This window comes from Cherax quadricarinatus, chromosome 15 (genome assembly GCF_038502225.1).
Source record: "Cherax quadricarinatus isolate ZL_2023a chromosome 15, ASM3850222v1, whole genome shotgun sequence".
Classification (NCBI taxonomy): Eukaryota; Metazoa; Arthropoda; class Malacostraca; order Decapoda; family Parastacidae; genus Cherax; species Cherax quadricarinatus.
This window is the reverse complement of record NC_091306.1, coordinates 4,545,363-4,557,769: the sequence shown is the minus strand read 5'-3', so window position 1 is coordinate 4,557,769 and position 12,407 is coordinate 4,545,363. Positions and strand designations below refer to the sequence as shown.

The 12,407-nt window shown below is 44.6% G+C and overlaps 1 protein-coding gene across 1 annotated transcript in view; it reads right to left on the bottom strand.

Moving 5' to 3' along the window:
- LOC128692023 (uncharacterized) overlaps window positions 1-11,410 on the bottom strand; it is a 160,461-nt gene extending 149,051 nt beyond the window's left edge. Inside the window, exons 1-2 of the mRNA XM_070085369.1 lie at window positions 11,357-11,410; window positions 1,534-1,621 (exon numbers count right to left, since the gene is read on the bottom strand). Coding sequence (XP_069941470.1) covers window positions 1,534-1,570 — 37 coding nt within the window. The 5' untranslated portion in view covers window positions 1,571-1,621; window positions 11,357-11,410. The remainder of the gene's footprint in view (window positions 1-1,533; window positions 1,622-11,356) is intronic.
- Between the last annotated feature and the right edge of the window lie 997 nt (window positions 11,411-12,407).

Genomic DNA, 12,407 nt, shown 5'->3' with positions numbered 1-12,407 from the left:
CTCCCGGGCAGGAACCTACTGAAAGTGGGAGAGATAATGAATTTGGTCATTGAGTTTGATAAAGACAATTCTCTCGAGGACTTTTCACGTGAGGGTATAAAGTTGGAAGAGTTTGGCTTTGAAGTTGGGTCAGATAGGCTGCCATCCCACAAGCTGGACCTACACAGATCATGGAGAGGGTTGTTGGGCAGCTCATTGAGAAGACTAAGGGTGTTATTTGTTATGCCGTCTTAGCCGGGTGAAGTGGCATTGCCTTTGATAAGTATTATTTGAGGCTCGAAAAGTGTTGTACACAAGATATCATTCACGCTTATTGCCTCACAATCAATAATGATTCTGAGCCTCCTGATGCTACTAATGTTTGTGTTGGCTGTGAAGTTGAATGTCATGAGGCAAACTATGAAGTCTAGAAACACTTTATTGCTTTAGTAACAGCATGGCTGCATATATCGTGGGAGAGTGATCAAGGAGAGGGGTGTATCATTCTCATTTATTTATATTATAGACAGCATTTGGGAAACAGAAGTCGCATACAAGAATTATTTCCAATACTGGCATTACTTTCTTTTACTTTCCTAGACTCGCGTTTTACTTTGGAAAAACTAATGGAGAGTGTCAGTTGTTTTGCATTTTCCATATTTATCTGCCAGTTTCATGTACGCTCTCATGCTAATTTAAGACTGAAGTGGTAGCCCATCCTTTCTGCTCCTTCATAATTGGAACGGAGCTCGTTTGTCTTACCCATTTGGTGTAGTGGTTACCATCTCGATAACAAGGGCGTCATGTAACGCATTCACGGTAGTGAAGGTATATGCTTCATATCGGGAGAACTCGTGTTTGAGTATTGTGACTGCGGGAGGCCGAGTCCAGGGTGAGTTTACCGTGTACTCGCCCAGCTGTGCTTCCTTACGGCTAAATCTAGTAAATTTACTGTGTGCATTCATCTGGTTCCGCTTGCTGAGGGACCGATTACGTCCTAGTCTTCCCCCCTTATTTTCCTCTACTGTACTGACAAAACCACTGTTTTTTTTCAGTACCCTCAATATCCCTCGAGGCCCTGAATATCATAATGGTATACAGTACCAACAAGCTGATGAAAAATACGTGCATCAGTTAGGTATCTTTATTCCGAAACTTTTCGCCTATACACTAGGCTTCTTCAGCCGAGTACAGAAGAGGCAGCAGAAGCAGAAGAGTTGTAAAGATGTCTATAATAGTTGTTCTTCAGCCTTTTCATTGCGTTATTCACTAACAAATGTTTCCTGCCCGTGCAATGAGTAACTAATGTATTCCTGGGGAAAATATCTGATATACTGGTGACAACTGGTGGCTCCAGTCAGGAAGGGATGTAGTTTAAGTAGTTCCGTGAAGGAGGATCGAGCCTCCAGCATCTCTCACACACAATACACGCAACTACAGAATCATCAGCAACGTTGTTTTACCTCTCATTACCTGTGCCTCAATTTTTTTTGGGGGGAACATTGTTGAAATGTAATAGATTTGAAAAATAATGTAACAGGGGTATGGAGTTACCTGAGACGATGAAGATGAGGTAGAGGATGGTGTTCATCCTGGCAGGAGGGACGATGCTGCTCTCCCAATATTCTTGGTCACAAAGACCCTACAGAAAAAAAGAAAGTTAACGTAAATAAAGACATTAACACATTAAAAAAAAGTACTTTTTTTTATTTAACTGATGTTTATCTTGCTGTTGTAACTTCTTGGGTCATAGGAATGCTGTTGTTAACTAATATTTTTTAATGTTTAAGTGTGTATCACTGGCTATGTCGTCCAGTTATTAGCTGGACATTTCGGAGCTTAAACTGGTGGTCACGGCATTTCCTGGGCCACTACCTGGTGGTGCCACACCTGGTGGTGCCACACCTGGCGGTGCCACACCTGGTGGTGCCACACCTGGCACATGAACAGGTAATCATGATCGAGATTACACCAACCTAATGCTTCCTTTAGTTTATACTGTACGATAATTCACAATTATTCTCCTCGCCCTCCCTTCAAGGAGGCTCCTCGTGTAAACAAAACTGTCACACAATGCGAGTTATGGCACTGTATTGTGAAGGTGTTTCGCCCACCAGGACCGTCTTGAATTGTGCGCAATGCCCATGTGTTTCTGTACAAGCTGAGGTGAAAGAATGGCGTTATGAGGTCGCATGTGAGGTCAGGCGATCACAGTATCGGCTGCTGGAACAACAGAAGCCTCACCAGAACTTCGGGGATCTTAAATGATGCCGAGTTGTGATTCCTGTTGTTGATTCTGCAACAAACCGTGGTGTGGGTGGGGATTGAACTCTCGGCAAGCGTGTAAGCCATCTGGCTAAAACAAGATTCATCCCACTAGGTATCTTTATACACCATAGGAAGGTTAGTATGGGCCACCACTGTGACCACAAATGCAAGTTTTTGCAGATGAATCTCTCGCTATAGTGGCCGTGACGAACTCTAGCTCAAGTCCCCTTAAAGACGTCGTCATGACTCTTGACATGCTATAACATCATGACTTGTGCTGTAACATCATGACTCGTGCTATAACATCATGCTGTGACATGCTAGAACATCATACTGTGACATCATACCGTGAGGTCAGGCTAGCGTAAAGGCTGATGGCGTCACCTAGTCATTCAATGGTGGTCCTAGACGCTAGTTAATCCCCAGGACTTTGTTAACCGAGGAGGGGAAAGAGGGAAGGGGGGAGTAGAGAAGGGGGAGAACGTTGGCATTAATCGGATTATTAACCCCAAGGAAGTCTATTAGTGTAGTTTGCGAATATTTCCAGTGATTGGGGGGGGGGAGGGTACACGGCAGGTAAGTGCTTACCAGACGCATGCTTAACGTTGATAAATTAGACACATGTGCAACTCTTGGGTATCTTTATTGAGGAAACGTTTCGCCACACAGTGGCTTCATCAGTCCATACAAAGGAGAATCTTGAAGAACAGGAGGAGAATGAGGTAATCAGTCCCTCAACCTTAAGTCGATGTGGTCAGTCAATCAATCTTGAATAGAATACGGCATACGTGCTGAGAAGGAGCTTATAAACATTGAACAAATGTTACACGACCTATGACTGCTGCACCTCTCCTGCCAACGGTTTATAAGCTCCTTCTCAGCACGTATGCCGTATTCTATTCAAGATTGATGGACTGACCACATCGACTTAAGGTTGAGGGACTGATTACCTCGTTCTCCTCCTGTTCTTCAAGATTCTCCTTTGTATGGACTGATGAAGCCACTGTGTGGCGAAACGTTTCCTCAATAAAGATACCCAAGAGTTGCACATGTGTCTAATTTATCAACATGTCGGTTCTCTGAACCATTCATCTACAAATGCTTAACGTTGCTACCCGACTCTGGCAGGGACCCGGATCTTTCGGATGTAAGCCGGAGGCGCAGAAACTGATATACAAGTAATGACACAGAACGAAAAGTAAGAATGAGGTAGGTGGGACATGAGAAAGGCAGTTGAGGAATGAGGGGTGAGAGTGAATAGGGGTTAAACTAATTATGAGACAGACAGACAGAGAAAACAGATAATGTAGAGTGGCTCTAATATCAAGGAATCAGTGGAATTTAAAAAAAAAATATATGTATTAGAAGCAACCACTGGTAATTTCAATAACTAACAGAATAAGTAGGGGATCCAAGGTAATAGCAATAATAGCATTTTTTTTTTTTTTACATCCTCCCCATGACTGGACAAGTATAAGCTGAGGCTGAGGCAGGAAGACGAGGAGAACAGAGCCACAACACAAATTCTAGAGAGAGCAACACAAGTGTGAGTAAGGCCACAACAAAGCTACAGACAGTAGTGGCACTGCATTCACGAGAAACCGGATTGAGAGAACTGGGATTCACATTGAGGGTTGGAAACATGGAGAACAAAACTGATGGTGGCAGTAATGAAAATTTCATGACCCGTCATGTCAAAGAAATAAAGGCAGTGGATGAACCATCTCGACTTAACCTGGTTTCCACCTTAAGCTTCTCTCTTTTATGCGCGGGTTATTTGTGTATCGTTCCAGTCACGGTATTGTGCCTTTTTATTTATAATCACGAAAAGTTTGGTTGAGCACCTAGAGAGGTGGAACTTTAGGGGAGGTAAATCCTGCTTTATCTCCTAGAGAAAGTAGTAGTAGAGGCAGGCTCCATACATAGCCTTAAAAGGTATGATGAGGCTCGCGAAGCCAGGAGAGAGTGAACCTAGAACTGACCAGCGAAAAGGCGGGGGCCAGAAACTAACATTCGACCCCTGCAACCACATTTAGGCGAGTACATATAGGTGAATACACCTGTATCTTTATTTACTACAAGTACATGTACATAGTATACAGGCCTAGCTGACAACAATGACATACTACTGAAGTTCTATGACAGAACAAGCAAGTTTATTTAGGGACAAGTACACACAAGTACAAGAATAATGGTACTCAAGCACGAAAGACAAGGCTGGATCTACTGAAAGTTCTTGGACTGTAGGAACTAATTTTATAGTGTCCTACGTGAGAATGATTCATAAATTAGAGAAGCAAGCAGGTGTGCAAAGTATTACAGTGAATCGAGGAATACCTAACGAACAGAAAACAGTGTATGATGAAAAAATAAGACATTTCAGGATGGGATAGTGTAACATTTCGGTGTTTGAAATCCCAGTACGAAGTGAACCACTAATCGGTCTGAGGATCGACGACCCAAATGATTTCTTCATGAATGAGCCTCAAAACTCCATAAATGTATGCCAGATTTCCGACATTACCCTAACTCCGATAGATTTCGAAAAAGCCATTGACAACATGCCTATGCACTCAGCCCCGGGCCCAGACTCGTGGAACTCTGTTTTCATTAAGAACTGCAAGAAACCCCTCTCGCGTGCCCTAAGTACACTATGGAGGAGGAGCTTGGACATGGGTGAAATTCCACAGTCACTTAAAACAACGGATATAGCCCCGCTCCATAAAGGTGGCAGCAAAGCATTAGCTAAGAACTATAGACCAATAGCTCTGACGTCCCACATCATAAAATTCTTTGAAAGAGTGCTAAGAAGCAGGATTGCAAATCACCTGGATTCCCAAAATCTGCACAATCCAGGGCAACATGGGTTCAGGGCAGGTCGCTCCTGCCTCTCACAACTACTGGATCACTATGACATGGCCTTGGATGCACTGGAAGAAAATCAGAATGCAGATGTAATATACACAGACTTTGCAAAAGCATTTGACAAATGCGATCATGGCGTAATAGCCCATAAAATACGTGTTAAAGGAATAACTGGGAAAGTGGGGAGATGGATCTTCAACTTCCTAACAAATCGAACACAAAGAGTAGTGGTCAACAGAGTTAAATCGGAGGCTGCCATAGTGAAGAGCTCTGTTCCACAAGGCACAGTACTCGCCCCCATCTTATTCCTTATCCTCATATCAGACATAAACAGAGATATACACCACAGCACCGTATCATCCTTTGCGGATGATACTAGGATCTGCATGAGGCTGTCATCTGCTGAGGACGCGGTTAACCTCCAAGAAGATATAAACAAAGTTTTCCAGTGGGCAACGGTAAACAATATGATGTTCAATGAGGACAAATTCCAACTACTCCGTTATGGAAAACTGGAGGAGATAATAACTAGAACAGAGTATACTACTGACTCCGGCCATACAATAGAGCGGAAAAATAATGTAAGGGACCTGGGAGTAGTAATGTCTGAGGATCTCACTTTCAAGGATCACAACAGTGCCACGATCGCACGTGCAAAGAAAATGATAGGATGGATAATGAGAACTTTCAAAACGAGAGATGCCAAGCCCATGATGATCCTTTTCAAATCACTTGTTCTCTCTAGGCTGGAATACTGATGTACATTAACATCTCCATACAAAGCAGGTGAAATCGCAGATCTAGAGAGTGTACAGAGATCCTTTACTGCACGTATAAGTTCTGTCAAGCACCTTAACTACTGGGAACGCTTGAAAGCACTTGACTTGTACTCGTTGGAACGCAGGAGGGAGAGATATATCATAATCTACACTTGGAAAATCTTGGAAGGAATGGTCCCAAATCTGCACACAGAAATCACTCCCTACGAAAGTAAAAGACTGGGCAGGCGATGCAAAATGCCGCCAATAAAAAGTAGGGGCGCCATTGGTACACTAAGAGAAAACACCATAAGTGTCCGGGGCCCAAAACTGTTCAACAGCCTCCCATCAAGCATTAGGGGAATTGCCAATAAACCCCTGGCTGCCTTCAAGAGAGAGCTGGACAGATACCTAAAGTCAGTGCCGGATCAGCCGGGCTGTGGCTCGTACGTCGGACTGCGTGCGGCCAGCAGTAACAGCCTAGTTGATCAGGCCCTGATCCATCGGGAGGCCTGGTCGTGGACCGGGCCGCGGGGGCGTTGATCGCAAGCTTAGTCTGCAGTGGCTGCTGTACTGTAACCCAAGCAAGTGGAAAACTGTGAATCTTGGGGAGGGACAATGAAGACTGCAGACGGAGTACAGGCTCGGGGGGCAAAGGCTGGAAACTTCACTTGAGAAGGACCTATGGGTGAGTACTGTACCAAACATATCGCCTTGGGACGCACATCAACCAAATAACTGCTGCAGCAAAGGCACCTCTGGCAATCTAAGACTAGCTTTTATACATCTAAGTAAGGAGTCATTCATGAAACTGTATACAGTGTACGTCAGGCCCATATTGGAATATGCAGCACCAGTATGGGACCCACACCTAGCCAAGCGTGTCAAGAAACTAGAGAAAGCGAAGAGGTTTGCAACGAGACTAATCCCAGAGCTAAGGGGCATGTTCTGTGAGAGGTTAAGTGAACTCAGTCTGATGACATTGGAGGGTAGGAGAGATAGGAGTAATGTGATAACGTACAAAGAGGAACACAAGGGAAGTGATAATCTCGGATAAGTCACAGGGATATTAGGAAGCATTTCTTAAGCCTGGTAGTAGTCAGGAAGGGGAACGACCTAGAGAAAGTAGTAGTAGAGGCAGGCTCCATACATAGCCTTAAAAGGTATGATAAGGCTCGCGAAGCCAGGAGAGAGGGAACCTAGAATTGACCACCGAAAAGGCGGGGGCCAGAAACTAAGATTCAACCCCTGCAACCACATTTAGGCGAGTATATATAGGTGAATACACCTATAATATCTTTATTTGCTACAAGTACATGTACATGGTATACAGGCCTAACTGACAACGACATACTACTACATAGAAAGCCCCTTGTTATGCTCCGCATGTCGGGCAAATTAGGTCAATGTCCCAGGATGCGACCCACACCAGTCGACTAACACCCAGGTACCCATTTTACTGATGGGGAACATAGACAACAGGTGGAAAGAAACACGCCCGATGTTATATGTACATGGGTTAATGGAAAAGGGCATGTGTTAATGGACAAGGAGGTACACTAAGTCAACCAACCACATACCAAATGCATGACTCAAGTGGACAGATTTCATTGTTAGGCAGCGGTCAAACCCAAGCCAGTGTAGCCCAGACAGTATCACAGGATTTCACACAACACGTGTGTGTGTGTGTGTGTGTGTGTGTGTGTGTGTGTGTGTGTGTGTGTGTGTGTGTGTGTGTGTGTGTGTGTGTGTGTGTGTGTGTGTGTGTGTGTGTGGACACCAGACAGTGTACTGTGTGGGACACTGGACGACAGCTGACACCTGACAGGCTGTAACAAGACGCCCTTCATGTACTGAATTTACACATACCAATATCGAATAACCTATAAAGAAAAATAAAAGGCTCGAAACGTCGTTGAAGACCGGGGTCATTCCCCTCCCCCACAACAAACAGGATGTAAAGAGGCATCTAGGTGGGTTTTAAGAAATTCATTATATCCCAAAATCCGCATACCAGTCTAATTTACAGATTCCACAGCCGTGATTACTAATTCAGACCTGACAAACACTAACATGACGTTCCTAGTGACCAGCTGGAACAGTGTGTGAAGCAAATGTTCAGTTACACCACGTACTTCAATGTATATCTGTATAGCGATGTACATCAATGTATAAATATACAAGATCAGATCAACAGTAAACTGAAAAATAAATGCAACCATACACAGTGTGAAAAAACGTGCTCCTTAAATCATTCTCTCTAGAGTGGAATGTTGTTGCACAGTAACATTGTCTTGGAAGGCATGCGACACAGCAAAACAAGAACGTACAGAAAATTCTCACTGCCAGTAAAAATTTTGGCAAGCGCCTGTAATATTTTGAGCATCTGAAGTCCCTTGAACTGTACCTCATGGAACGAGAGATGCATCATCATTTATATCAGGAAATTCTGGAGGGATTGGTCTCAAATCTGCACACCGAACTCGCTAATCTTATTGTAGCCAGCTGGCCCAATGGCTAGCGCGTCGGTCTGGAGTTTTATGATTCTGATCGCGGGTTCTATTCCTGCCCGTGGCATGGTCTGCACACCGAAATTACTCCCTACGAGAGCAAAAGCCTTGGCAGATGGTGTGAAATACTTCCACTGAACAGTGGAGTATACTCAGTGAGTATACTCAGAGCTAACTCAGCAAGTGTAGAGAGACCAAGAGTTTTCGACACCTTCCCTTCATACATAAGGGAAATTACCAACAGTGAATAATTTCCCCAAGTTAGTCCCTGATTACTCCCACTGTAGAGCCTACATTGGATTGCATGCGGCTAGCACCAACAGCCTTGTTGATCAGGTCATTAACAAGGCCTAGTTTGGGACCGGGTAGCAGGGCCAGCGACTCCTGGAATCGTCTTCAGATGTTTAATTCAAGCTAAGTGCTAAATCCACGTGGGTCATTCGGCGCAAGACGTAATGGAGGCTTGATCCTCCGTCTGCTGAGCGTCAGACAAGCATTTCCTATTTGTACTCCCCTTCAGGCGTACATCTCCGCAAAGATGCCAGATGTGTCGAGTCTGTCTTTTAAATTAAGTTTTTATAAGTTTGTAACCAGTTCTAACTTAGCCTAATCTAATGTGAAATAGAAAAAAAATAACCTTTAAAGAGACTTTCAAAGATTGACCTTTTTTGCAATGCGTAAAGAAATGAACGGTGTGAAGGATGGACTGGTAGACGTTCTGCATTAGCAATATTTGTGAAAACATTCTGCTAACAAATGAAATTGTCGTCAGGAGGCTGGTAGGCCACAGGCACCATTAGCCTGACTAAGGTTACCAGGCCAGACTACGATAGTAACTCGCGATACCTGGGACAGTAGTCTATAAAAAGTCTTAAAATGAGGAACCACATAATCGTAAACACAACCGTATAACTAACACAGATACTAAACAGGTGACAAGCTCGTAGTTCATCAGATGAATATATATATCCTTCGATATTTGTATCTGTTTGGTCAGGAAAAAAAAATCTACTGACGCAGGTCTTCCTGCTCATGACACGATGACTGGCTGACTGGGTAAGCAGCCACTGACTGGCACATGCTACGGTTCCCACACTGGAGAATCAACACATGGCATAATATCCTGCTTCTCAAACATACACTAAACGATCCAGAGAGTGCAATAAACAGTCTTAAGAACACAATCACTGTCACATTAAGACGATAAACCATCAGTATCATTAATACACATACCAACCCTTCAAACAATCGTTCACGCTGTTATCAAACACGAGCATTTGCAAAACATACCAGTCAACCATATTAGCCAACGATAATCAAAATCAACAATCGAAATTAAGAACCAATAGCAGAAATAAATATTTATTACCAATAAAGCGAAGTCACTCCAAGCTTTCGGTAACTACGCGCACATTAACACAATCTAGACATAATTCTCTCTGCTGTTCAGACAGTGAACAAAGAATTCGGCAAATCTATCAAAGGAGCTTTTCTTCATTCTTGGAATGACTATTAAAAAAGACAATTTTATTAGCAGTAACATAACCCAGGAGGAGGAATAACCAAGCATAATCCTCGCAAAAAGAGCCAAGTGGTGTTTCTAATATATTTGTTTGGGATACCATGGCCCTTCCATAGGATGCGACCCCACAACAACCGACGTATAAGACTCGGGTTTCTGTTGAATGATATATGAAGAGGGATCGCCTGAGCTACCGCTCACAGGGTGGCCCACAGGGTGGTCCACAGGGTGGCCCCGGAATGCACAGTAAACTATCAGATCTGTTATAACAATGCCGGGGGAGGAGGGTGGCTGATGACCATCTGGTGGGTTAATAAGTTCCAACAACTGGTGGGCTAACAAGGTTTAACAACTGCACTGATGGAGTGAAGACTAGCATCATACAGTTTTTACTTAAAAGATTCATCAGAAGCCACTCTTAGTTAGTTAGTTTAATATGTTTATTATGCACCCCATACCCATCCTGTGGGCGGTAGTCAAAAGATTACAGAGGTACATAATTGGTCCAGGGACTGGACTCCAAAGTTTCCCACGCTTAGGAGAGCAACCTTGTGACGACGTTTCGCTCCGTCCTGGACCATTGTCAAGTCTAATCTGATTTTACATTGGTTCGAAACGTTCTCATAAGGGTCGTCTTCAATGTGCTGGTTGGTTCCTGGTGAACTTCCAGCCACAGTACTGTGACTCACTGTGGTTATTATTCTCCATATAAAGTCTTCATACATGCGCATACACATTAAATTTATTTACTTTAAGAGATGGAGCTTGGAATGACAGAATATCATTATTCACAAATCATGAAACATATCTGTCACTCTCCAGGTTAATAACGCAGACCTGAACAACATTCTTAATCGAAAAGGACTTGACTTACGTCTGGGGTTTACCTGGAGTACCTGGAGAGGGTTTCGGGGGTCAACACTCCTGCGGCCCGGTCTGAGACCAGACCTCGTGGTGGATCAGGGTCTGATCAACCAGGCTGTTACTGCTGGCCGCACACAAACCGATGTGCGAACCACAGCCCGGTTGATCAGGTACTGACTTTAGGTGTCACTACACTCTGTTAACAGTTAACAAAGGACAGGAGGAATAATCACCACCCTCATGTAATATCCATCAAGTTTAGTTACCTGGTGTCACCTTGAACAACTCCACTCACTATGTTAACTAAATCACTAAACAGTTACAATAGAAACAGCACCAGCCACAAACCTTGCGGTAATTTCCCCCACAAGCACAAGTGAGAAGCACAGTTCCTCAGCTAAGCGCCACCATACATACAGATCGTCCAGTGCACATTCAGGAACAGTCTTGACTGTTATGAAGAGGGTCAGCGGTGGAGAGGAGAAACAGAAACACAAAGAGCGCGCGGCAGGTGTGTGTGTGTGTGTGTGTGTGTGTGTGTCAAAAGGGCGTCTCCTGGTGGCAACACGCCCTCCCGCCCACAACCTTACCCTCTGTGGCTATGGTACGTCTGCCTTGTGTCGTCTGCCCCAAGTCTACTGCTCCTTGGACCCTCTGCCCACCCTGGTGCGCCAAGGAGGAGGAGCGGTGGTAAAAGGCAGGGATGCGGAATGGGGGAGAAGGGGAGGGGGTATGGAAGGTGATCTCAAGGGTTTAGTAATGGAGGGTATGTGGGTAGGGCAAGGCAGGGCGTAGCATCTTTACCACTAAAGATGGATGGTGAAGACGGACGGGTAAGAGACGAGTGGTGGGAAACAGAATGGAAGACGAATGAAAGGGATGAGAAAGAAAATAGTGAGAAGTGAACAGAATAAAAAAAAAGTCCCGATTTGAAGGTGGAGTAAAGGCTGAAGGAGAAATGGAAGAGCGCATAGGGAAGTGAAATAGTTACCAAAAGGAAGGTAGGAAGAGTGTTAAGTGGAGTAAGAAGTGTGTGGGCGGAGGTGATGACCAAGAAGGCCACGTAGGAGTGCGCTAGGTCCGGCCAGGGTCTAGCCAGTGAATTAGGGAGTTGATGGGGAGAGCAGCGGGGGTGATGGATGGACGGAGGGAGGGAGGGCGTCGCCACGATAGGGGAATGGGGATAAAAAGCTTCGGGAGTGGGAGCGATGGTGTGCATAGAACGCCCGGTTGAGCCTCCGTGGATCCTGGGAGATGATGTAACAGCCCGGGGTTCAACATGACACTGGCTGACTGATAGCCTCTGGTCCAGGTTACATAGCGTGTCCTGGCTAGACAACACCTCGAGCTGTCGTGGAACAGTTGGCAACAAGCCTCCTTTATGAGCCATGATTGAGATGGGCAAGCCGCTGGTTAAATAAGGCTAAACTTAAATTATAGAGCATGGAATACAAATGGTAAGAACAAACGCCCACTACAGTCTTAATCTGGGATCATCAAATTGTACACTTTTATCTGCAGCTCGGCTCACTATATTGTGTGTGTGTGTGTACTCACCTAGTTGTACTCACCTAGTTGAGGTTGCGGGGGTCGAGTCCGAGCTCCTGGCCCCGCCTCTTCACTGATCGCTACTAGGTCACT